This window comes from Muscardinus avellanarius (genome assembly GCF_963383645.1).
Source record: "Muscardinus avellanarius genome assembly, chromosome: 13".
NCBI lineage: Eukaryota > Metazoa > Chordata > Mammalia > Rodentia > Gliridae > Muscardinus > Muscardinus avellanarius.
In genome coordinates this window covers 82,330,717-82,358,543 of record NC_137799.1, presented here as the reverse complement: position 1 = coordinate 82,358,543, position 27,827 = coordinate 82,330,717, and the positions used below count along the sequence as shown (strand labels likewise).

General features: G+C 39.3%; 1 protein-coding gene across 1 annotated transcript in view; it reads left to right on the top strand.

Annotated features, from left to right (window-relative positions):
* The window catches only part of LOC308272353 (guanine nucleotide-binding protein G(q) subunit alpha), a gene marked incomplete at both ends in the record, with an annotated part of 330,721 nt that overhangs the window by 230,604 nt on the left and 72,290 nt on the right, over positions 1-27,827 (top strand). Inside the window, one exon of the mRNA XM_080709121.1 lies at positions 9,006-9,160. Coding sequence (XP_080565247.1) covers positions 9,006-9,160 — 155 coding nt within the window. The remainder of the gene's footprint in view (positions 1-9,005; positions 9,161-27,827) is intronic.

The window sequence follows — 27,827 nt, the reverse complement described above, 5'->3', positions numbered from 1 at the left end:
CACCTAATATCAAAGGAGATGGGCGCTTAGCAAGGAAGAATCAGTAGATGATCCGTACCGCTACAGAATTCCATGCAGACCTGTAATCTTCACGAAGGGCTTCAAAAGGCCATGAGATGTAGTATTTTATCATTTTGCTGAGCTATGAGTTGAATCATAAGCAGAGATAGGCTGTTGATGGAAATGAGTCATTCAGTCTTAACCTAGCCAGCAGCAGCTCAGTGTGACTTTGTTGTTCTTTGTCATTTATGCAGTAATACCCATTAAAAAATAAAGCAGCAGTAACTCACTGTATATGAACCTAGAAGAAGGTCAGCTGTTCAGGCTATGATGAAGTCAGGAAGGTGAAGCAGCCTGATAAATGACAGTTGGTGTCTAGGTTTTCTGCAAGAAATTTTATGCTGTGGGGTATTTGCAAATTTGAGGACTCAGAGGTCCAAGTAACCACTAAGGGCATCTAGAATGTTATGTCACATTTGAGCAAATTAAGACTTGGAGATTTGCCCAAGGTCACAGAAGCTAGTAGGTATGTACCATGGTTTATGTTTTGTTATTTTTTCTTTTGTTTTTGCCCATTTTTTGTAGTACTGGGGATTGAACCCAGTGACATTCTACCTCCTAGCTAAACCTTCAGCCCTGTTTTTTATTCTTGATTTTGAAACAGGGTCTCACTAAGTTGCCAAGGGCCTCACTAAGTAGTTGAGGCTGGCTGTGATCCTCCTGTCTCAGCCTCCCAAATACTTGGATTACAAACATGTGCTACCATAACCAGCTCTTTTTGTCTTACAAATAACTAGTAGCTTTAGCTGCCAACTCCTCCTTTAAATATTTTACTTGCATTCTTTAATCATTTACAGTAAATGCTGTTATTACTCCTCTTTAACAGATTGGGAGGGTGAGACAATTCTGAAGTAAAGGTTTTGAGATGTTAAGTAGCTTGTACAAGGTCAGAATTGGATGGAGGTGGAATTATAACACAACCTCTGGCCTTAGGGTCCACCCTTATACTCTACTTTCTTTGAGCAGAAGAAAACAAAACAAGAAAGGGGTGGGGTTTTTTTAAATTTTATTTTAGTGTTTGTAGTTTTTTCTTTAGAATCAAAAGCCAAATGGAATAGGCCAAGAAACAAGAAAAAGAAAAGGTAAAAAGACTTGAGCCTCGGCTGAGAATTAGAACAGACTCTGGTGGTGGTTCCCAGCATTTCTGATTCATAGGTCTGCATTGGGCACCCCTTCAAACAGAACAGGCCTAATGAGCTGAATATTTGCTTGTAAGAGCTTCAGTAAATGTGGAAGTTACCATTTGGTTTTCTACTTATGTAGTGTAGGAAACAGAATAAGTGTAACATTCCAGTCTAAAGCCACCTTGAGCTGTTAATGAGTTTTTGGAAATCCTTCCAAAGTGACTGTGGGATCTTACTTATTCCATCTGAAAGCTTGGCCTTCGAAGGGCAAGGTAAGACCCACTGTGGTCAGATCTCAATTCCTCCTTCACAGAAGCAACCATGGAAATATCAACACATCTAAGATTTACCCAAATTTTATGACCATTGAGTCATAAAAATAAGACATTACCACATTGGCACATCTTGTGGTTTCCATGTGGTCTTTCCCTAGAATCCTGCCAGAGTTCCTTAGAGTACCTACTTATTCTCACAGTGTTCCTTCTAGGCTTGCCACCAGCTTGCTAAGAATTCTGAAAGCCAGCATTCAGCATTAAAGATTTCCACCCAGTGTGCTCAACTGTAACTTAAAATGAGTAAAATTATATTTTATATTTCATTTATGTACCAGTATTAGGAATGGCCTAGGAAGATTTGAGAAAGAAGCTCTGATTATTAATATATATTTCAAAAATTGAGTTATAGAAGATGGAGCTCAGAGTTGTAAAAGGGAAGGGCTGCTGTGGCCAGGTTACTGCCCAGAATCAGGCAGCTATTATAATGTAAAACACCCTAGCTAAAAGTAATTAGCAAGTTGGATAGGGAGTTGGAACTTTGGACTTTTACATTCTAAAGACAGGTTTGCATATTCTGTAAGAGGATAGGAGGAGGGGATTGACTTTTCACAAAAGGAGAACAGATACCATGTGAATGTTCTGGTTTAAACAAAGAAACCTAGGACCAACAGGTAGAAATTAAGGGGATGAACTTTACCTAGGTCAGAATTACATAGGAGAGCAAGATGGAGGATGTCATATCTATCAAAGGCTGTTTTGTATTTTGCATTTCAATGACTTCATTCCGGGCCACCCCCTCATACTATCCCTGGATAGTATGGGGCTGTAACTGTATTCTTAATTTCTGTCTTTGTAATAATCTGTCTTTGTATTAAACTCATTTAAATCTTCAGCAAGAGTGCGGGCTATTGCATGTTTATCCTTAGTCTGGACAAGAACCTGTGGTTACGGGAATAATCTCCAGGAGTCTTACTGGGGTCCCTGGAGACAGTTTCCCCAAACGGTCACAGTCACCCCAAACTGTAACAATTTATATGGTTAACTCACACCTATTCTGCTTTTCTACAGTTTTCAAAGTAGAAAGGAATTGACTTGTTATGTATGTATGTATGTATTTTTGGTGGTATTGGAGATGGAATCAGGGTCTTCTACCTCTAGGCTACACTACCAGACCTATTTTATATTTTTTTTATTTGGAAACAGGATCTCTTAAACCAGCCTGCGTGATCCTACTGTCTCAGCCTCCCAAGCGCAAGGATTACAAGCTTGCGCCAGCACGCCTTTATGCTACGGTTTATTTATGCTACGGTTATTTAAGCTACTGTTTGGGGGGTGAGGGTTACCGTTTAGGGGAAACTGTCCCCAGAGATCTTTGTTAGACCCCTGGGAATAATTTCCCAATAAAACCAAAAAAATCCCCCCAAAACAGGAAAACCGCGGGTTCTTGTCCTGAGCTAAGGATAAATACACATTAGCCCAGACTCTTGCTGAAGATTTAAAGAAGTTTATTAAAAAGATAAAAAATACAGAAGATAGTTATAGCCCCACGGCATGGGGGGGGGGGTTTCGAGTGAATGCCCCACCAAAGATACAACATGTGGACCAGGTCTTTTATACCCATGACCTCTATCTTGTTTATGTAATTCTGACATAGTAAATGTCCAGTAAGGTTCCTTCCTTACCCTGTAAGGTACCTCCCCCGGCAAGGTGTCTCCTTTCATGAAGGTCAATCCTCTCCTCCCATCCTAGCTAGATTATTATGTAAATCTGTCTTTAGAAAGAGGAAGCCCTAGCTCCCCTCTCCTATGGACTTGCTAATGACTTTTAGCTAAATCAGTCTAAGTTTAAGTAGCTGTTTGCTTCCTGACCAAAACCAAGAACAAGTCTTTCACTGATTTGCTCCTCACCCAATTTCTGGAATATCTTTTGTGTGTGTGTGGTATTGGGGTTCCTGGAAGCCCTTCCGGGCTACACTCCCAGACCTATTTTATATTTTTTTATTTGGAAACCGGGTCTCTTAAGCCAGCAAGGCTGGCTCTGAACCAGCACAATCCTCCTGTCTCCGCCTCCCAAGCTAGGGGATTACAAGCCTGCGCCACCATGCCCGCGTTGAAATATCTTAAGAATTAGAGCTTTTTCAAATCTTCCTAGGCAGGCCGGGCGTGGTGGCGCAGGCTTGTAATCCCCACGCTTGGGAGGCAGAGACAGGAGGATCGCGCAGGTTCGAAGCTAGCCCCGCGCGCTGGCTTAGGAGACCCTGTTTCCAAATAAAAATGCAAAAATAGGTCTGGGAGTGTAGCCCGGAGGTAGAAGGGCTTCCAGGAACCCCAGTACCGCAAAAAAAAAAAAAAAAAAAAAACCAAACAAATCTTCCTAGGCCATTCCCAATACTGGTGCAATTTATATTATTGAAAGAGACTTCATCATAGTTAGCCTTTTTATTAATAATTACTTAATTTAGCATAATTTAAATAATTTTTACGATTTCACCTTTGACATTTAGGCAAATTAAAAAAGGTCCAATTTATCTTTCTACTCTAATGGACTAAAAAATTTCTTTCAATGTGCAGAATATTTTTTACAAAAGAATTAAGAATATTGCTTTTCCTTTGGGGACATTTATATCAACAGTTATATAATCTGTATATTTTTTAATCCTTTCATACTTTTAAATAACTTAAAGAATCTCAGATGAAAGCTCTTACATAAATGCAAATTACAGTTGATTGTGTTTGAATGTCATTTTTCAAAACAGCAAGGATAGAATTATTAGCTAAGAAGTTCTGCCCTGGGCAAAGGCAATATGGCGATTAGTTGTGCATTCAAGGCAGTATTCTTTCTTAGGTGATGCAGGTTGACTGTTATGGTTTCATCACTGAAACAAATACAGCATTCACTATAGAAGTTTAACTTCCTCACAAGACTAGAGGTTTTACTGCAGTTAAAAGGAAGTGGTGGTGTGTGTACTTTGTCCCCTAGCTTTTTGTTCATGCCCCTCCCCCAAGTCTCCTATGCATCTTTACCCACAGGCTGACTCCTGCCTTCTCTCCTACACCTCATTGGCTTCTTTTATGCTGCTTTGTGCTTGTTTATGTATGAATATAACTATATCCTGTCCTGTCTTTTCAGCTATTATTTGAAATAGTTGAGTTGCCTTATCTTATGGACAGGGAAAATTGACTTATATGGAGAGAAAGTGGTTTCTCCTGAGGGTTATGGCTTTTGTTATATGTAAAACCATATCTAGAAGCTAAATGTCCTGATTTCTAGCCTAGTTCAATTTCCACTCTGCTTTTCTTGCATCTTTCACTCAGCAAATATTTATTGAACATCTAGTAGGTGTCGAGCACTTTGCTAGGTCCTGATAATGCAACATGGAGCCTATCTTGAACTTATACTATGACTAGGGAGGAAAATACTAGCAAACATTACATAAATATGTGGATGCCAACTACTGAACTAATAAGCACTGTTAAGAATTAAGCAATTCTATGAAAGTAGGTAATGGATGGAAGATTGCATTGAGAAACTTTGATTTCTAGGATTTGGCATCATATTTATACATATTTTTAAATGCAGTTAAATTGGACAAATGTTTGTTTTATGTACACTCTGTCCTGAGCCCAAAAAGAAATAAGAACTTGTCAACTACAACTCTTTCTATTGTAGAAGAGGGAAAACTTAAGACTATTACAAATATAAGTCTTGTGGTTCAAAAGACACAAAGATCACACATACGCACACACACATATGCATGTATGTATATTTTTTTGAGAAGAGAAATATTAGAAGGAACTTTCTGTAAGAGATAACATTTGATACAGCTCTTTGAAGAACAAACAGAAAAGAAGAGGGAAGGCATTTTTAGCACAAGAAAAAGCAAGCAGAGATAGTACAAATAGGAAATACTTTCCTGTTTCAGAACAGGATCTTTATGGAAAGTTCCAACTTCATACACCATTGAGCGCATTGCTAGTATTTAAATACCCTTAGAGTCAGCTGGAATTAAGGATGGAAATATGAATATTCTCTCTTGTTCCTACTCCTGGAATGTATAAGCCTGTGCTTTGTGTGCCAGCTGTAGAAACTGCTACACACGTGCTACACCTCATGCAGGCATCACACCCTAATTGCATGGTACCTCAGTGAAGACCAGTACACATTAAATCACAACTGTGGTTTTAATGTGGAATGCTGTTTTCTGTGGAAACAACAGAATCAGAAACTGAACTCTCCAAATGCCCTCACCTGGCATACTGTAGTGAGTATCAAATTCATTTTGGAAAAACTACCTGCACCAACCTTTGCCACCCTTAACCTTTTTTCAGCCAGTTCTCCTTGTACATAGTGGAATGGTTTAACTAAATATTATTGTAGTAAAGTACTGGAAGATTTTTCACTCACCAGCATGCGTTAGCAGGTCCCCACAGTGCCGCCTACTGCGTTCCAGGTTCTGTGCAGGAACTTGCTGTTACTGGTAAAGCTCATTAGGGGAGCAAGTGGAGAAGAATCTTTTAAAACAAATGTTGCAAACAAGTGGCCCCCACTCCAACTCAGGAATAGTTAGGCTTTATTTATCTCTTAAAGGGCTGCCAAGAATTAAAATCAAGTATCTTCTAAAGATTTGGCTTTGGGACTTACTTTGGATCTGGCCACAATCAGTCTATATTTCGAAGGGCAGCAGTTATTTGGAGCCAGATAGAATCTGCCTTCCTTAATTAGAGAATGTATTTCCCAGTGTGACACAGTCCCCATCACTCCATAGTACCTAAGGCTAGTTATTTTACTCATTTCTGTGATTTCCTGGCCCATAACATGTGAATGGCCCCTGTTATGACTGTTCCCACTGTGGGCTTCTTCTCTTTGGTCTCTAGTAGCAATTCAGTGTCCAACTAGGCAAATTCAGTTATGATCACATGAGTTTATATCTGTGTGATACATTACCACTTGCAATGGTTATCAATTTGTCACATGTATCAGAATCATCCAGAGGTCTTCCAAAACAGGGATTCTGAGCTTTATACCCAGACTTTTTGATTCTGTAGGACTAAGGTGACCTCACTGGATCTGTATTTCTAGCAAATCCCCAGACATCACTGATAAAGCTGGTTTGTAAACCTCTCTCAAGATTCACTTACAAAACAGTACTGTATCTGACTTGTACAAAGCCATATGAGGTTGGGAGTGTGTGTGGGGTGAATGTTTTCTAACAGAAATAACATTTGAAAAGATTAAGCCCCTTATCTAGGATCATAAGAAGAGGCAGGTAGATTCCAAACTATGGCTTTAGACTCCATCAAGCAGGAAAATACCTACATACATCCCTGCTTCACAGGTATCATCAAGAGAACCCAATCACAGAGTTGTAGCCAGGGGTAGGGGGAGATCTAATTTAGTATTATACTAGGGGTGATCCCTGCCATATCTCAGGACACAGAGTTAGAACGTGTTTATATTAGTGAGAAGGGCAGAAAGGGAATGGTTGAAACCTGATGGTAGGCATGCCTGCTGAAGTGGGGCAGAGTGGAGGAAGTCCCATATACTTGGTAGAGGGACAGTTCTGCGGGCAGAACAGATGGATCCAGCATGGGCGTTGAATCCAGAAGTACAACATGAAGTAACAGCAAAGCATGGAGCCCTGGGGACTCCCGAGGGAGCTCTGGTTCTGGAAGGTGCATCTCAGAAGGGTCTAGGATTGAGGCAGGCCCCACCTGGGGTGGGTTCAACAGCAGGATTCCAGGCTGGTGAAACTGCTGCTGGGTTAACAAGGCAGCTTCCTAGACTGGGACTAACTACAGAAAGCAACCACAGGGATTCACTTTTATATCTGGGTACAGAATGGAGTTAGGGCTTCTTCATTGCCAGATTTGATTGTCATGGTCAGAGCAGAACTAAAAAGGGGATTTTTTAAGTCTCAAGTATGTTGAACTTCTTAAAACCTTAAGTCAAAATTAGTCCACTGAAAAGAGGCCCCTTTTAATTAGGGGAGAAGAAGAAAGGTAGAGATTACAAGACTTAAATTGATTAAATTTATTAAAATTCTGACTGCTTATATTCTGTCAGGTAAATAATTTGGCCATGATGTAATCATGATAGCCATTCACTAACCTTGTTTAAAAGCTTGTATTTCTGTGCAAAATCAAGGCTGTTTCCATAATTACCAGCCATCTGCTTCCAATTTCCAAGTTAATTACTTATTATATTTGTTTATTTGCATATTTATATGTATGTCTAATTTGCACATATTACATTCAATGAAAATGAATTTGATTGGGATTTTAGACAGTGGTATATTCTGGTTAATTTGAGAATAAATAAAAATTTCTAGTAAAAATAAGACATTGTTATTTCAACTTTGTTGAAAAGAATATTTAAATATCTTTAATTCTTTCCTGCTAAGTATAGTATGATGAAAATAACAAAGAGCCTTTACATTATAAAAACTTGAGTGGAGTCTTCAATCTAATAATGTAATAAATCAGATATTAATATTTCAGAGTTGAGTATGGTGGTACGTGCCTATAATCCCAGTTACTTGGGAGACTGAGGCAAGTAGGATCACAAGTTTGAGATCAGCCTGGGCAATAGTGAGACCCTGTCTCCCTAAAATGAAGATGGATGGAGATGTGACTTATTGGCAGAGCACTTGTCTGTGATTCACAAGGTCCTTGGTTCGATCCCCAGTATTATAAATCAAATAATAAATAAATAAGTGTTAAATAATAAATATTTTGGAAGTTGGGATGTATAAGTCTGGAGGGGGACTTTTTTTTTGCGGATCTAGGGATGGAACCCAGAGGCATTTGACCTCCAAGCTACACCCCCTGCCCAATTTTTTATTCTTTATTTGAAACAGGGTCCCACTGAGTTGCAGAGACTCAGTAAGTAGCTGAGGCTGTCCATGAACCACGATCCTCCAGTCTCAGCCTCCCAAATGCTGGGATTACAAGTGTGCGCCACCACTCCCGGCTCGGAGGGGGACTTTTTATTGTTCTAATTAAGTCATTAATATTAACTATTCTTCTGATAGTTTTAAACCCTAATCTTAAGGCAAACTGTAAAAACTAATCCTGATAAGTTGAGAGTTCTGATTGAGTTTTTGCTAAGGCATATAACACTCATGGGCTGAGTATGGTATATGTTATATTATAATAAGCTGTAAGCAAAGAGGTGATGATTAGTTAATATTAATAGTTTTAGAATTAAAACTAAACAATGTATGCCTAACCTGCCATCCTCATTGTTCTGGTGGGACAGGTGAGCACTTTTGCTAGTTCCCTGTAATCAACTTTCAGTAGCCTCAGGGTTCCCTCTAGAGGGGAAAGTTTGGATCCAAGTTGTCTCTGAGAAAAACAAAAAAATAAGAGGCATTACTTCATGACAAACCAGTTTGAAAACCAGTCTATGAAGGAAGATATTACTTGAATTATGCATAGTGTAAACCAGAGGCAGTTTGTAAATTATACATACTATACACCAGCAGTGGCAAGAGGAAGTAATAAAAGGAGTATTAAAACTGCTGCTTTGTTTTCTTTTTGTTAAACAGGCTCATGCACAATTAGTTCGAGAAGTTGATGTGGAAAAGGTGTCTGCTTTTGAGAATCCATATGTAGATGCAATAAAGAGTTTGTGGAATGATCCTGGAATCCAGGAATGCTATGATAGACGACGAGAATATCAATTGTCTGACTCTACCAAATAGTGAGTATCCAGCCAGGAGGCCTGTGCAGTCTTTCTCTTTACTTTCATGTGACTATGCTCTATGATCATTATAACTTCTGTATTTTGTGCCATGTATATAGCAATCAAACTTTAAAGTTAGGATATATTGTAATCTTGTGTCAAGATTGTAAAACTAGACTCTGTTGTAAGATAATGGAACCACAAGTCAGAAGAATATATCTTGTACTATTTTCTCTTTGAAAAGCAAACAGAAGATTCTGAGACTCTGATTTTACCACCTTGTCTCCTCCCCCAAATTATAAACCCACCAACCAAACATACCATTTTGACTTGAAATCTTGTAATAATTTTTATATAAATTCAGTTCTTATTCATGTACAGAAAATACCTACTACACACATTAGAGATTGCAAATAAAAATGTGATGGTGACTTCCTAAGACATGAGACTTCTTAGTTTCTACTTTTCAGACCCAGAACCTTGATTGTTTTTCAAGAATCACTGTTATGTTGATAATGCATCTTTTTGCATGAAAATTACATGTAAGTCTTAATTTTCCATGCATTAAAAAATTATTTTGTGAGCTGTCAGTTAAACTTGTTGTGTTCTGGAAAGATTTGTATCCTAGAGAGATCTGGTAATTTTCTAGATTAAATCTTGCCTAACAGAAAGAAAGTAAAGATTTTAGCAGTCATTGGATTAATGTAATCAATGTAATCAGCAATCTAGATGATCAGTAACTTGAAAAAGAGTATTTTGGTTTGGGGGATTTGTTTTGGTAATATTTAGCCTGGTTTATGTCTCTTATGTTAACCCAACATTTCCCTCTGCTTTGGTTCTGGATAGACAGAAGAATGGGTGGAAAATATTCAGCAGCTTTAGTCCAGTTCATCTAATAAAGTGACCCAGTGGATGTTAGTAGGGCCTTGAGGAAAATAAGAAGCCCCAGTGGGCTGATTGATGTCACTCAGCAAGGCATCTAAGACCCAAGAGCTGTGCACTCTGTTTGCTTTTTCTCTTCCAGGCATTTGTGTAAGTTATGATTCAGATCACTCATAGAAATGTTGCCTGTTCAAAATAGGTTCTGTATTCTTATGGTAAGTTTTAATACATAATGCTGGAATGTGACAAAATACTCCATGTTGATTGTATTTTAACCAACATTAACCCCCGTAAGAGCCTGTGGAGTATGTGCTTTCCTCGTTCTTTTTCTTCTTCCTCCTTCCACACATCCACATCACTCTTTTGCTCTCAGTTTCTCTCCTCTGCTATGCTGCTCACCTTTCTTTACCTCTTCTTCCCATTCCCCCTTTCCCCTCTCTCCTGAGCTCCCACTATGTAAGTTTCTGTGAGTACAGAGATGGAAAAGATGCATTCAGTTCTTGTGTGTTCCAAATCCTGCCCCTCCACCTTTGACCAGCTGCTGCCACTTGCCTGCCCCCTCTGTCCTCCTGTTTTCTTTGCATTTCAGATTTCACACTCACCCCCCATGTTGCTGTTGTGTTGTACCCATCCTCCCTATTCTTGCTCATTATGTCTCCTCCTCTCTGCTTGTTTATCTTCCACCCTCATCTTCCATTCTCTCTGGTTCTCCTTTAACTCCTTTCTACTTTGCTACTATGATTCCTTTAATAAAGCAAACTCTGCCTTTTATATTTATTTTAAACCCTATCTTCTCTTCTCCATATTCATCACCTATAATTATTCTTACTACAAAGAGGTCTTGCTGGTGGGGAAGCAGAACTCTAATATCTTATAATTATGTGTTTGCAGAGGTCAGGCTCCCCTGAGAAACCTGGTTTGCTTGTTGTCCTGGGATGGATGCTCTGAGAGATTTCCTTTGCATGAGGACACCTGTGTTAGCTCCCAAAAATGTGGTCTTGAGACAAGCATCTGTCACCTCTTATGACATTCCTCCAGATTAGATTTGTAGGTTATTACTTAGGATGAGAATGGATGTTACCATATCCACTTCCTTTGGAGTAAAGAGCTATTCTGGATAGTTCTCCATGCCTTGTTCAGGGCTATGATACTCAGAAATGTGTTGGACACATTGCTTCTGATGAACCCAGACCACCATATAGGGAACCTGAAACAGGTTGGTCCCAACCCAAGTTCCATAACTAGTTTTCTATAACTAGTTCCACTCTTCCCCAGTGGGGATTAGGAGAAGTTGATTTTCTAATTTACACATATGTGGCCACATACAACTAATATATGTATATATACCTAATTATTTTCTAACCATATTTTTATATTGAAGTAATAAAGCAAATTTTAACATGTCCTTATATGTTTAGACATTTTTTTTAATAAAGCATTTTTCTACATAGTATATTATACATGCTTAGTCTGCTTCTCTATAGCTGTGACCAGAACACCTAATAAGAACAACCTAGAGGAGGAAAGGTTTATTGGACTCATGGCTTTAGAGATTCAGTCCATGGTTGGCTGGCTCCAAGGCAGAATACCATGGCAGCACAGAAACAGCTAGACCTGACTGACCATCCTCAGGGCTCTACCCCCAGTGGTTCACCTCCCCCAGCAGTGCCACACCTGCAGGCTTTAACACATGAGCTCTTGGGTATCGTTCCAGATCCAAACCATAACATACAGCATTATACCTACAATTAGTAGTCAGTACTCAGTTCTTCTTTGCATTCTATACTCAGTTCATATTCAGATTTCTCTAAGTCTTCCAGAGGTCCTTTACAGGTGGTAGATTTTAGGACTGCACATTGCTTGTCAAGTCTCCTAGGGCTCCTTTAGTCTAGTAAAGACCTGCTTTGTATTTCACTAGCATGCTGAAGAGATTGGCCTGGATTTGCCTGATTGCTTCACAGTGCAATTTAGCTTGCCTCCCCATCCCATGGATTTATTATAAACTGGAAGTTAAATTAAAGCCATGATGAAATTCAAGATAGAATTCACTGTAAGCAATATTGAGCCCTGGCTTACCCATCTTTGAAGGGAAGATTTACCACGATGTTTGTGCAGTGGCCTCTGCCTTGATCATGGTTTCTCTTTTCTTTCTTGTAATGTTACTTTGTTACCAAACAATTTCCAGTTCTCCATCAACTCTTCACCTAATGCTTTTAATTCCAATTGGTACTCTTTCCTGATTTAATAATTCCACTGGGATTTATAAAAGGACAGTCTTCTACTTGTATCACTTGATCTACATTGACATGCTTCTGTGGAGTAGAAGGTCCTTAACAGATGCTATTTGATTCCCTTGAAATACGTTTCCTACTGGAAAGCTATTTGCTTCAATTATTTGTTCAAAATCATAGTTTGTTGCTTAAGATGGTGACTATATTATTTATGCTTTTATGATCCAAACCAGGATACCCTGAGAAGGGAGGGGACCCTACTCATAATTATACTGAAACAGCAAGCCAAACTGGGACTCTCTGGGACAGGCAGGGGTACTTGGACACCTTTGCTAAATGAAACCAGGAAGTTTGCTCAGTTCCCTTCATTTTCTCCAGAATGTAGTGTTTATTGCAAAGAGAGTAGAATGAATTGATTGCTGCCAGTTGCTGAAGGGGCTGTACATGAAGCCTGAGTTCACTGGCCTGTTTCTGGTCTCTCAGGGATGTGATAGAACTCTGGCTAGACCCATGCCTAAGCAGGTTGAGATAGAACTCTGGCTAGACCCATGCCTAAGCAACCTGCTGACCCACCTTAATCCTTCTGGGCCAGGAGGCCTGAGAAGGGACTCACCCTATTCTTCCCGATCTTTGTGCTGGCACTTTACCTTTCCCTTAGCCAGGGGACCCTCCCAATGCAGAGACAGGACCTGCGGCACCTTGGGGTCACTCATGACTGCCATGTCTTCCCCATCTCCGAACTGCTCACTATAGATGCTTCCTAACTGCAGATCTAGTACTGCTGAGGTAGCAGTACATCTAGCAAACAACACTGAGCTCATATTCACAGAGAAATTCAAGGTCATTCCTTTCTCTGTATTTGAGATAACTGTAACCTCTTTTCTGACATTTTTTGGTGTTCCTTGGTGGATCCTGTGGGCTTTTATTGTGTTGTTTTGTAGTACTGGGGATTGAACACAGGGGCATTCTAACTCTGAGCTCTACCCACAGCCCTTTTTACTTATTAAATTACTACCCACTGGCCTCTAACCTGGGGGTCTCCTGTGTCAACCTCCCAAGTATTGAGATTACTGGCTTGCGCCACCGTGCCTAGCTGGATCCTAAATATTTTAACTGGCCTCCTTCCTTCATTTTAGATTTCCATGCCATTGTTTCTCTTCTTATAACTAAAATAAAACATAATTCATTGATATTCTGAACCTAATATACTTTTTTCTCCTTCTCTACCCACTCCTAATTTATTACCCAGTATTACCCCCCACAGAGTTCTGATCTTAACACCAACTTCTCTGAGTGCTTACTCTCTCTTTTGGCAGTTCTTCATTCTAGGTTTAAGGTATCATTCTAGGTATCAAATTTCGAATGGTGTGAGAATTGGGGCCTGCCAGGTACAAGTCTGCTTAAGGATGCAGTGTAACAAGTATTCTTCCTAGAACCTGGTTTGTAAGATTCTGTGTAAATCACATGTCAAGAACACTAAGAGCAGAGGATAGGCATGATTTTCTTTGTTTTCTATCTAACTCCTGTTCATCCTTCAAGACCCATTCAAGTAAATTACCCTCTGAAAGTCTTGCCCAATATGAAAGATAAGTCACTGTGTCACCTATTTTAACACTTCTATGTATCTCTACTATATTTGTTTTCATATTTATTAACATGTCACTCTCTGCTATCAGTGCCTAACAGTGATTGCTGTTGTTTGACCTTCACAAACAATTGTTTCACAAAATAATAGGTAAGTAATTTCTACCATTTCCATGACCCTGGTATAAGCTCAGTCTCCCTTTAGCCATTGTGGATGAGCTATGAAGTTCCAGAGAGGAAGGCATTCAAGGCTCTTTTCTTGCTGTGTTCAAAGATCTGGGATGTGAAAAGCTGTTATCAAAAACAATTATAGCTTGCTATTTACTGAACACTTACTATGTTTTACATCCTATGCTTAATTATTCACATTCTTTATTTGGTCTAATCCTCAAAGCACCCCTGAAATGGTGAATATTTCTTATTCTCCCCTTCTAATAGAAAAGAAAATTATGTCTTAGAAAGATTGAGTAATTTGTTCACCATCACATAGTTATTGATTAGTAGTAGGAGAAATTCATTTGAATTTGCTTTCCTGAGCCCATTTTTAACCACAGAGAAACAACCTCACAGAGGATTGAATGGGTGGGAGAAAGACAGACTCAAGACAGATAATTGACAGAAAATGATAGACTAATAGATAAATACCTATGATTAGGTGCTTTATGAGCACTTACCACAAAACATACACATTATTTATTTGTCTTAATCAGCATTGTGTACAGGTATTTTTCTATTTTTAAGGTCAAGGGGAAAATTAGATCAAATTTAGTAGAAAACAAACTCAGCATATTTTTGGTCATCATCATGAAAACTTAGCCATGTTTAGCCAAGCATCAGGAAATAGAAATGTCCTGGTCACACATGATTCAGAAGTTATTTCTAGATGTTAGACACTGTCCCCAACCCTGTAATTTTTTTTACCAAAGCCTCGATTAAGGACACAATAACTTGATTTGAACTTTCCTTTTTCTGCCTTGATTATCCAACTTGCTCTCATATTATACAATCTTATAGCTCAAAGAACAGCAGCAATGGTAGAAACAAAGAGTTGAGAAATCCCACAAAATGGGATATACAGTTTGGAATGTTTGCAAGTGACTATAATTTGGTGCATTCTTCCAATTCTGTATAATGAAAGAACAATGAACATTCTAAGATCCTAGAGAGTTTTGTATACTCCTATATTAACATTTTTGTTACATATAAAAATCCTGAAGGCTTTGAATATCTTTAGATAAAGAGCACAATTAACAGATGGGCAGTAGGTTTGTTTTATTTTTTCTGGGTTCACCACCTGCTTTAATATAGTGAGACATCAGGTCAGACGAGTTCACTTCCTACAGTACTAAAAGCTCCCTGACATTAGCCAGAGAACACAAATCTCAATCACATTGGCATATAGAAAAAAAAAAATAAAAAAATAAAAAAAATCTCCCACTGCAGGCTTTTGCTGAAGATTTCTCTATCCTTAGTCACTCAAAGAGACCAACAAAACCTAATGTCACTTGACTGAACTTTTTTCTAGGGAGGTCAGAAATCTTTTTGAAATTTCCACATGGTCCAGAGTCCCTAAGTCCAAAGTATATGAAGAAATTATCCTTTTGACATAGGTCAGCATTGGGGTCTGCTTTTAACCTCATGCCTACAGTTTTAAGTGAATCTGATCATGGCTAGGCAGTATATTTTGTGCTGTGCTGAATTTAGAATGCAAAAGGAACCACAGAGTTCAGATAGCACATCTTTCTGATTTCAGACTGAATCCTTGAGGAAGTTGCCTTGCTAAAGATTTGCCAACTAATGAGTCAAACTCTTGAACCCCGTGGTGTGTTGGTTTGACTCTTCTTGCCATCCTGAGTTTTCCCTTTATCTGATGGTCTAAAGTCCATGCAAGCCTGCTCTAGGATTTTGAAGGCAGGAAAGTCCATTGTATGGTGGAACTCTTGGACCAAGGAGTAGATGAAATTCCCTCTGGGGCTTCACTGAATAAGCCTTGCTTTCCCTAGAAGTGGTGCATGATATGTAAGTTCTTAAGTCCTTTGATTCACTGCAGTAGACTACCTTTATCTGAGAAATCATTATCTTATGCAGCCAAGGAAAAACGTGGCACCCTTAAATTTGCCTGAAAATGTAATGAACAGAAAAATTATTCTCTCCATGGTATAAAGTTACTAAAATTGCTATCTTTAGCTTAGAAGAGGGCATTGATCATGAATTTGTTTGTTCTTTTTAAAAAAGCAACAATAATATAGGTGGAATACCCCAGGGTTTAATCTCCAGTACCATAGAACAAAAACAAAGAAGGCAACAGTAACATGGCTGCCATTTTTTTTCTATTTGAGTGACATATTCTTTTCCTGTTTTGATATCTAATAAGCCACATGTCCTAGTAGATTTAAAAAAAAAAATCTCCTTTTACAAGAGTAGAACAAAACAAAAATGCTGCATTTGTCTTCCTTACTGAACTCTGATCATTTTAAGGGATGGTCATTATTATTTTCTTTTCAGAGTGCTTAGAGATCAAAGAGATGGGAAAGTCTTAGATGTGCTTAACAGTCCTCTAACCTGAGCAGTGTGGAATGAGGGAAGGGCTGGGATGAGCTCCTGCTGGCAGTCATTCGCTGCCTGACAGGGCGCTTGGGTGTGAAAGGCAGACTTCAGTCTGTCAGCTACCTGTTCACGTGTTAGCAGGACTTTTGAACCTTCAATGGTTGGTCTTTCTGCAGTCCTTTTCACAGTTCTCACTTAGGAGGATGTGCCCAACTAAAACCAGCAGTGCTGTGACCATAGCACTGGGTCAGCAAACTGCAGGACAAACTCAACCCACTGCCTATTTTTAAATAAAGTTTTATTGGAACACAGTGGTTTGTATTCATTTCTACTGTCGGTTGCTGCTTTTGCATTCAAAAGCAGGATCAAACAACTGGAGCAGAACCAGACAGCCCACAAGTATAAAATATTCACATATGCACATAAAATTTCAAACTCCTCCTGTAGACAAAACCAGCACTGTGCTTCCACCCTTGAGACAGAACCTAGCTTAAGACTCTGGTGTTGTGAATTAACCCAGAGATAACTTTTAGAATGTACAGAGAATGGATGCCCTACATTCCTTCAGCTGTCCTCTAGAAATTCTGCTTTGCCCCATGAAACTTGTCATATGAAGTGAGCTGCAGAGAACTTTATATTGTATTTCCTGGCAGTACTTAAAATGCTCATGGAGCTGATTTGGCCTCTGGGAGCCAGGATCATGTCCCTGTGTCATGGCTTTTGCTCCACCTTGGTTTCTGGTGCTTAGCTGCCCCTGGCTAAAGAGGGTAAGACAGCACTTAGCCATCATTGGAAGCAAGGTAGGATGGACAGGCTTTTGTCAGGGCTAATAGAACATGGACCTGACTAGATGCCAGCCCACCTTCAGGCACAGGTGGTCTGGAAACCTTTCTGTCTTCACACAACCTTGGGTCACTGAGCTTCCCTTTTGACTTCTGCCTACCAAGAAGCTTTTGGATACTGACTGCCTGACTGATGTTCTTATTCTTAGAACTACATCTTGTCAGTTTCCATTAACAAGTTGAATTTGGTCTGTAGTTAGTTCATGTAAGAGTCCATATGGAAGGTTCAGATCTACGGAACCAATATCAAAGCTATGGTAACATGACCATGGGCGACTGGGTTAAATGAGTGACCTGCTCACAGCTGGTTCCTTGCTGTCATCACTGGAGCCTCTCTTGTAACCCACATCAAATCTGCCTTGCAGGTGGTTATCTGTAGCCCAGTTTTCTTCACTGCTGAGTACAGCCTTCTTGAGGACAGGATCTTGTCTTTTGTTTGTTTGTTTGTTTGCTTGTTTGCTTTTTCCTTCCCTTGTTCGTGATCAGTGCTAAGCATCTTATATAGCTTATTGTGGGCCCTCAGTAAAAGCTAGTGAGTGAATGAGTGATGAAAGAATAAGGAAATGTTATGTCTTTTCCACCACCCCCCCCCACCTTTTTTTTTTTTTTTTTTTTTTTGCGGTACTGGGGATAGAACCCAGGAGCATTCTGCCTCAGAGCTACACCCTCATCCTGATTTTCTTATTCTTTCTTTTGAAACAGGGTCTCACTGAGTTGCAGAGGGCATCACTAAGTAGCTGAGGCTGTCCATGAACCATGATCCTCTGGTCTTAGCCTCCCGAATGCTGGGATTACAAGCGTGCGCCACCACACCCGGCTCTCTCCCCCTCTCTTATCTCTTCTTTTCTACCTGCTCAAATTCCATTCTGTCTGCACATTGAAACTCATCCCCCACCTCTTCTGCACACTATTCTCTAGTGACTGCAGTTCATAATCATCTCTTCTTATTGCATTCATAGTTAGCAGCTCACAATTTGGCACTTAATTGTTTCTTAATTGATTCATCTGTGCTATCTTTGCTTCTCAGATAGTCTGATGTCCCTAAGGGCAAAGAATATATTTTAACGTATATTGTGCCAGCTTCCTGTGCCAGCTCCCCCTTCATCCAACACACACTGCATTAGAATTTATCATATAACAGATTTTCAACAAATAGGTGTAAATCAACTGAATTAAGCAATGCCATTGCATTGCAAGACAGGCAGGCTAAGCTAAAAATCAGTCTTCTGATATTTCTTGATGTTTTAGAATTGTTTCAAAATTAGTTAACAGCCTTGAGAGTTCTCTTTTGAAAATGAATAAATTAACAAAGCCAGACAGGAAAATTGCAAAAGGCCTTCTTTCTGTCTCTCTCCCTTTTTCTCATTCTCCCTTCGCTTTCTGTTTTATATGCTGTTTTTAGTGTTGTTGTCTTCAGAAGCTATGTTGCTATTGCTGGTCTTGAGCCCCTGGGCTCAATCACTTCTCCTACCCCAGCCTCCTAAGTAGTTGGAATTATAGGCACATACCAGTGTACCAGCTTGTGTTTGTTTTTAATTATAAGAGACTGATTAATTTGTTTGACCAAGGCACTAGAGAATCTATTACTCTGAGTCCAGACCTGGCTCTGACCTGGGGCCTACCTCATAAGCACACAACTCTCCACATATATGACACAAAGTATTGAAACTAGTGAGCAACTAAAGTATAGGATTTTTTAAGGAGTTACCCAGTTTAGTTTTAAAAAAATTATTTTCTGAATTAGCTTAATTCTTTGGTAAGGCAAAGTTGAAATGTATAATACCTAAAACTTCTTGTCCCTTGAGCAGTTTTCATAAATTTGGGATTGTGACTCACTTGCTACTGCTTGGTAATCTTTGTTTTATACCTGGAGTTTTATATTAAATGCAAATAACGTTATTGGATATGTGTGGTACTGGGAATTGAACCCAGGCGTGTTCTGCCTCTGAGCTACACCCTCACCCTATTTGATTTTTCTCTTTTGAAAGAGGGTCTCACTAAATTGTAAAGCATCTCACTATGTTGCCGAGGCCAGACTCAAACCTGTGATCCTCCTGTCTCAGTGTCTCAAGTACTGGGATTACAGGTATGTGCTATCATGCCCTGCTCAAATAACTCTATAAATAAATTACCTGTAATAAATGTTTCCCCTGCTCAAACTCCCATTATGGTGTGCCCAGTGTTACAGAGGAAAAAGGAAAGTTAGTTTGGTCTCCACAGAATGAGCTCTTCATAGACAGAGTTGTTTGTGTAGTGAGTAATTTATGCAGCTAACCAGACTAACCAGATTACCGGCCAACTGAGGCCTAACCCAAGAGGAAGGGAATTGGCTGGGTTAAGGAACCAAAACATCTTCCTGACTCTTCCTTCAGGATAACAATTTTGCAAAACTGTTACTTCTCCGATTTTTTTCTTTTAAGTTCTCTTCAACATATTTTTCCCCCTTTGAATCTTTGTGGTTGATGCAGCAATAACACAGTCATGTGTTTCTGGTTTCTCCTTAGCTTCTGCTTTTGACAGTGTCAAAAAGATCTCATGGCTTTAGCGTTCACCTCCCCAGAGACTGTTCCTCTCACAATGAGGTCTTACATTTTTTTAATGAAGTCGACCTAGTTTTTCTAACCTTCTTTTTAATAATTAAAAATGTGAAAACCTACCCAAAGATGATTTTCTGTGCCATAACTTCATCTTAATATTGGATTTGAACTGCAAATCTATTATAAATGCAGCCTCACCATCAGAGGCCCCTACACAGGGCTTGAAGAGCCCTCAGCCCATGCCCAGTAATATGCTGCACTTACCTCATTTATGTTTGGTTGGGTTTGTATCAAATGTTAGAGATTTCTTTTTTTCGTTTAATTACCACAAATACTTTTTTCTCTTCTGATATAATTGCTGACGACTGTATTCTTTTTTCCTCTCTTCCTTCCTTCCTTCCTTCCTTCCTTTCTTTCTTTCTTTCTTTCTTTCTTTCTTTTTTTCTTTCTTTCTTTCGCAGTACTGGGGATGGTAGAGACATTCTACTTCCAAATTACACCCTCAGTCCTATTTTGTATTTTTTTTGTGTGTGGGGGGGGGTTTGAAATTGAAGCCAGAGGCATTCAACCACCGAGCTACACCCTCTGCCCTATTTTTTATTCTTTATTTTGAAACTGGGTCTCACTGAGTTGCAAAGAGCCTCACTAAGTAGCTGATGCTGGGATTACAAGTGTGCGCCACCGTGCCTGGCTTTTATTCCTTATTTTGAAACAGGCTCTCACTGAGTTGCAAAGGGCTTAAGTAGCTGAGGCTGTCCTAGAGCCGCAATCCTACTGTCTCAGCCTCCCGAATACTGGGATTACACGCGTGTGCCACCACACCTGGCTTGACTGTATATTTCTAATCTGTTTTAAAACCTTTTAACCTCAGCTATCATGTGGTATATTTTACTTGTCAAACCATAGTTCTAAATTTTGTTTTGTGTTTTCTTCATCTTAAAAATACCAAAGCTGCTAGGCATTGTGATGCATGCCTGTAATCCCAGTACTTGGGAGACTAAGACAGGAGGACCACACACACTTAGCGAGAACTCATTTCAAACTAACAAATAAAAAAGTGCTGGAGGTACAGCTGAAAAACAGAATACCCCTGGGTGTTCAGTCTCCAGTACCATGTGTGCATGTGTACACACACACACACACACACACACACACACAGCCTTTGGATTTTTCATTTCTTTGCTACTTTTGAGTTCTATTTCAATTACCCCTTTAATCATATAGGTAGTAGAGTTTTCTTTTTAAACAGATTTTTAAAAATAAATACTCATTACATATCAAATTGGAGCATAAATTAAATTTTGAAGGTCAACTCAAAATTGTTATTGACAAACACTTGTCGAAATCAAAGAACCATTCGAATCTTTTTTAAACATGTCCAAGATAGACAAAAATGTCATTATTTAACATGATATGGGCTTGTTTTAGTGAAGTTTAAAACTTTACCATCTACTTTTAATCATTAACATATTAGTTTAAGCCAGGCAAAATGGTGCATGTCTGTAATCCCAGTACTTGGGAGGCCAAAACAGGAAGATCACAGGTTTAAGGCCAGTCTCAGCAACCTAGTGAGACCCTGTTTCAAAATAAAAAATAAAATAAGACTAAGGATGTAGGTCAGAGGTAGAACCCTTCTGGGTTTAATCTTCAGTCACACACACACACACACACACACACACACACACACACACACACCGTATTTCTGCAGCCACAGATGATCCTGAGGTTTAATGTGTAAAAGTATGGAATAGTTATAAAATGCAAACATTGGCCTGATTTTCTTAAGTTTTTCTTTAACTCACTCATACTACAGAGTAGTCTTTTGTGGATTATCACCAAGGAGAAACTGGGGAAAAGATTCCCAGAAAAATGACTGTATCCAAAATATAGAAATGTTTATTTCATCCCTAATAAATTTCAGCATTTCTCCTTTCTATATAGACCTTTTCTTCCAAGTTGGCAAACTCCTTGCATATCTATTGAGCCTTTATGTCCTTAGCGTCCTTAGCATCTACAATACTGTCATGGTCAAATGTGTTGAAAACCAGGTCACTGGGTTTTGCTCATGGTAGGAAAGAAGTGTTCTAAATATTACTATATGAGTTGCATTTCTTTTTTTTTTAGTTCTGGAATTGAACCAGGGATCATTCTCCATCTGAGCTACATCTCCAGCCCTTTTGAGCTTTTATTTTGAAACAGGGTCTTTAAGTTGCTGGTGCTGGCCTTGAATCAAGTACTGAGATTACAGACATGTGTCACTATATTCGACTTTATGAGTCTTTTTGTTGTCTCACTTTTCATTGAAAACCTCAAAAATCTGTTTATTCCTTTAAAGAGATTGTATCAAAAATGTCTGGATTAGACAGTTCCCAGAATCTGAATCTTGAGGATGATAAGTATAAAACAGACATGCAAATTATATCACTCTTTGGCCAGGACTCCAAGAAGAGCAGAAAGCACATGTACTAAATGAGGTTAAATTAGTGACGCCTTTCCTTTCTGTGTTGTATTTAAACTTTTCAGAGGCATCTTAATTCAGAATTTAGTTTTTACATAACACAGACCATAATAACCCTGAGAGGTAATTATATAAAGATGGACAGTAAGTCAGGCAGGGTGGCATATGCCTGTAGTTCCAGTACATGGGAGGTAGCTGAGGCATGAATATTTCAAGTTCAAGACCAGCCTCAGCAACCTAGTGAGACCCTTGGCAACCTAGCAAGACCCTTTTCAAAAATTTTTTTTAAAAGAGTGTGGGGTATTGCTCAAAAGTAGAATGCCCCTGGCTTTTAATCACCAGTATTTTTTTTCTTAATTAGTAGATAATACCCTCCCTACTCTTGTGTTTCCTTCTATAGGCTTTACCTATAGTGGCTTTCTATTTTTTATTTATTTTTTGTGTTACTGGGGTTCCTGGAAGCACTTCTACCTCCGGGCTACACTTCCAGACTTATTTTATATTTTTATTTGGAAACAGGGTCTCTTAAACCAGTGCAGCTGACTTCGAACATGCGCGATCCTCCTGTCTCCACCTCCCGAGCACGGGGATTACAAGCGTGCGCCACCACGCCCAGCTACCTATAGTGGCTTTCTAAACCACTATAGCTTCCATAAAATAGTTTTGAGTGACCTGTTTAGAACCTGGCAAGGACAGAGCTGGTCATGGGTCCTGACCACTGAGTTTGAAATCCACAACTAACTGGGCAAACACATGTGGAAGAATGTTGGGATTTTTTTTTATTATCAGGTATCAATTTTCAGCTATTAAAAGTCTCAGTGTGAGGCAGAGACAGGACCAAAGCCAGCCGCGCGCGCTGGCTTAGGAGACCCTGTTTCCAAATAAAAATATAAAAATAGGTCTGGGAGTGTAGCTCAGAGGTAGAAGGGCTTCCAGGAACCCCATTACCACCAAAAAGAGGGGAAAAAAAGCCACTCACAAGAACCATTACTGTTCCCTTTTATGATTCAACCAGCCTGCCTTCCTTCCTTCCTTCCTTCCTTCCTTTTTCCCATGGTAATGTGGATTAAACTCAGAGGCATTCTACCTATGAGCTATACCCCTAGACTTTTTTTGTTGTTTTGAAATACAATCTCGATAGGTTGCTGAGAATCCCTCTACTTATTTATTTAAATAAATAAATAAATAAATAAATAAATAAATGTCTCAGTGCAGTGGAAAATCATCAAGTCTCCATAAGGGATTGGAGTAAGGTGAGTTTAAATGGCTAAACCTCTGTGTTCTAGAGCACTCTTAAGCATGGCTTGCCTCCTGATAATTAAGCCCCATGTTTACCGTGGCAGCTTTTCTCCCTGACATCAGTATAGACTCTGCTACCAGGCACTTGTTATACATATATTGCCTTGGAAATGTACCTGTGCCTATCACCATAGCAACACCCTAAGAATGACCTCAGCAGCTACTTGGAATCATTCTTACAAAACAAAATATTGGCTATAATTAACCATCTGAATTTACTCTGCAACATAAATTTGTTCAGGCCTCAATTATTTTTAAACGATATAATGAATGGAATAATCCAACATGCGCCCATCCCCCATACTCCACCAAAGTTTTTCCTTAGAATATGAAATTCTTGAATGGAAAGTACAATTTAAAGATTATTGTATTACCTTTTCTAAAAATGTGACAAGCATCAATGAACGAGGATGCACACTGATCTTACCACACTAGAAATCCATTTCTAAGGGAACAAAGAGGCTTTCTCCTTTAAGCAAATGTGAAATGCAGAAAGTATCCTGTGTCTGTTCTCCACATTTTTTGAACCCAGGTTGAGAAAGAAGGGTGAGACCAGGGGTTCTGCAGGCAGAAAGTCTCTCTGGTCTCTCTCTCCTTCCCTCCAGGAAAGAGAACACTTTTTGGTTGTCTCTGTGTTTCACCTGCTTCACATATTGTATCATCAATGCCATGTAGCTACTGAGCCACCCAGACCTTCTCTTAAGAGAAAATGGTTGGTGTGTCTTTTGTTTAGTCAGGAGTTTGTTGTTGTTTTTCTTTTTCTTGTTTAGGAATGTGTTGGTTTGCTTTGGTTTTGATTCTGGATGCTGTGTTCTGCAACTAGCAAAAAGGCATACAGTTCCTTTCAGCGCTTTTCTTTTGTTAAATTAGATTAATATTTTACTCTATGTGAGTCTTTCTTTCCACCATCCAGCTAAAACAAAGGCAAAAGGAATGTCAAGAAAGCGCTGTCTCTTAAGTTAATCAGAAATGTAGGTGGCGGACTTCCGGGAAGATGGCGACTGAGAAAAGCAGAGCTTAAGAGCCCCGCTGACAACCAATCTTTATTACCACAAAATCAGCGCCTTTCATAGCCAGAAAACGCCATCACCAGAGAAACAAAAAAATGTAACTACAAGAGACAGAGAAAAAGAGGACTGGCAAAACGGGACACCAGAAAGAAACCAGACTGCAGTGCTGCGGACAGAGCCACGGCGCGGAGCGGTGGGCTCCATCTTCTCTTGCAGCAACAGCCCCAGAGAGGAGGGAGACTCAGAACAGAGCTCAGAACCACAGAGGAGATATGCTGGCCTCACGGCCGAGGACACGACAGCAGCCTTACTGCCGGTGCAGCGGCGAGTTCACCGGACGGCACCAGACCAACGCACTCAACAGCCTACCAGGATCCAGAGAGGAGCGGCGGACAGCGTGCCGAGGTGAGCCGCTGCGGAACAGCCGGGTAGGATTCGGCAGATTTCTCGGTGTAGGGAGCATCTAAAGCTCCCAGTGGCTGGGCTCAGAGCACGCTGCAGGGACTCAGAGCGGAGCTCAAAACCAGAGAAGAAATACGCCAGCCTCACGGCCGAGGGCGTGACAGCAGCGCCATATTGCTACCAGCAGCAGCAGCAGCAGCGAATTCACCGAGTTCACTACAGCTCCATCTGCGCACTCAACAACCGTGAGTCAAATTGTGGGCCCCATAGGAGAAATGCCAGTACCGTATTCCCAGTGACTTGATCCAGTGGGGGAGTGGTGGTGGCAGAGATATCACACCATAGCAGAACGCCCAACCTGGCACCACCCAGGGTCTAAAGCAGCCTCTATTGACTCCCTGGGTCTGAGACTCTGCGATACAACCCAGTAAAGGAGTAGTGGGGTCTGAGATACCACAGACTCGAGATCCAGAGCACCATAAGTGAAGTCATAGTGACCCAAGGGAAGAACCCAGAGAAGGCACAAACTTCCGAAATCATGGGAAAGAGGAATAACAATGGAGCAATGAATGCCCACAACCCCACAACATCAGAACCCGATAAAACAGAAATCCAGAGATTTCTAGAAGATCAAATCAGGAAAATGTAGAAATAATAGAGGTGTTTCAAAAAGAATTCAGAGAGAGCCAAAAAGAGATAAAGGATGCAATTAATGAAGTAAAGGCCTCAATTCAAAGCACAAATAACCGATTAGACCACATGGAGAATAGAATCTCGCTCTTAGAAGATGAGCAATCCAAAAATGAACGCATAGTTTCTAATCTAGAAAAAAATATCCGACAGCAGGAATCTGATATTGAAGAAATATGGGCTCATTTTAAGAGAGCTAACCTAAGAATAATTGGAATAGAGGAGGGAAAAGAAAGTGAGACCAAAGGGATCAACAATCTCTTCAAGGAAGTAATAGCAGAAAATTTTCCAAACATAGAGCAAGAGGTCAATACAAAGGTCCAGGAAACTTATAGAACTCCCTTTAGACAGGATCGGAGAAGAGGATCCCCACGCCACATAACTGTCAAAATGACCAATGTGGAAGCCAAGCAGAGAATCTTAAAGGCAACAAAAACAAAGGACCAAGTGACATTCAAAGGCAAACCAATTAGAATCACTCCAGACTTCCCAAACCAAGTCATGAGAGCCAGAAGCGCTTGGAGTAACATATTCCAAACTCTGAAAGAAAACAACTTCCAGCCAAAAATTTCCTACCCAGCAAAACGTTCTATCAAATTAGATGGGGAAATAAGAAGCTTCCACGACAAACAGAAACTGAAGGAATTTATGTCTTCAAAACCAGCGCTAGAGAAAATACTCAAAGAGATTAACTACAAAGAAGAAATAGGTAACACACACCAGAACCAGAGAAACAAGATTTTCCATCCAACAGACAACTAAGATTAGTTATCTGTGGAGATTCATTATTTATGTTAGTCTTATACCTATCTCTAAATTGTATTGTTTTCTTTTATTGTCATTTATTTTTAGGATTTCTAGTTGGAATATCAATATACTTTCAGATATAGCATTTGGAAATATTTTATCCCATTCTATCAGTAACTTTTAACTCTGTTTCCATTGTCTTTGGATCTACTATATATATTTTTTTGTTTGTTTGTTTGTTTGTTTGTTTTTAGGGAGTTTGTATACCCTTCTGTTGCCTGTGCCCTTGAAATCATATCCAAGAAATCACTGCCAATTTCAATGTTGTGAGGTTTTATGACCCAGATTTTCTTCTAAAAGTTTATAGTCTTAAGATATATATTTAGGTCTTTTATCTATTTTGAGTTAATATTTGTATATGTGTTAGGTAAGGGTCCAATTTTATTCTTTTTCATGTAATTATTATTTTTCAACAATATTTAAAAGATTATTATTTTCTCCACCAAATGTTCGTGGAAACCTTGTCAAAAATAACTTGACAATATATGGAAGAATTTATCTCTAGGCTTTTATTTAACTCCAATGGTTTATATATGTGCCTTTAGAACAGTACTACACTGTTTCAATTATTGTAACTTAATATAAGTTTGAAATCAGAAAATATGTATCTTCTAGCTTTGTTCTTTTTCAAGATCGTTTTGGGTATCTAGAGTCCATATTCCATATTAGGATAGATTTTTTTTTAAAAAATAAATATATAAATATATGATAGTTTCACCTAAAAAAAAATATTCTCTGGTAAGAAAGCAAAAAGAAATATTGAAATGTTATCTTTAAGTTATCCAAAGCTTGGTATCAGACCAATGAAACTGTTATGTGAGATTATCATTTTTAATTTTGGATAAATTACTATAATACTAGATATCAACCACTAAGCCAAGCATGGGAAGGTGGGATGGGGCGGGAATGTTGTGGGGATCGGGTGGGGGCTGACTGGGTGATGTGTGCATGTATGTCTACAAAAGTTTTTTTGTATCCCACTATGATGTATGAATACAGTGCACTAATAAAAAATTTAAAAAAAGAAATGTAGGTGGCATCTTTAAAGACTCTTTCATTGCCATGAAAGAGATTGGTACCTCAACGGTGAACAGGCAGTCTTACTTATGATCCTGTATATCCTTTTCATTGAGAAGAAGCAAAAGAGATGAAGAAAGAGTATTCTTGCAAAATCCATTGTTGTAGGGATTTGATTAGTATCTCAGTAGTACTCTGGATTAACAGATAGATACCACTGTTGGAATAGTTTTTTGGAGGATCTCTATACCTTTCTAAGTGGTTCTGCCGCTGCAAATGTATACCCCAATCCTCTGTTAATCAAGCATGCTTTTCAGGGAGCTCAGTGAATCCTTCTAAATAAGAGGGAAGCTTTCAATGTTCCTACCTTGTAGTGTGA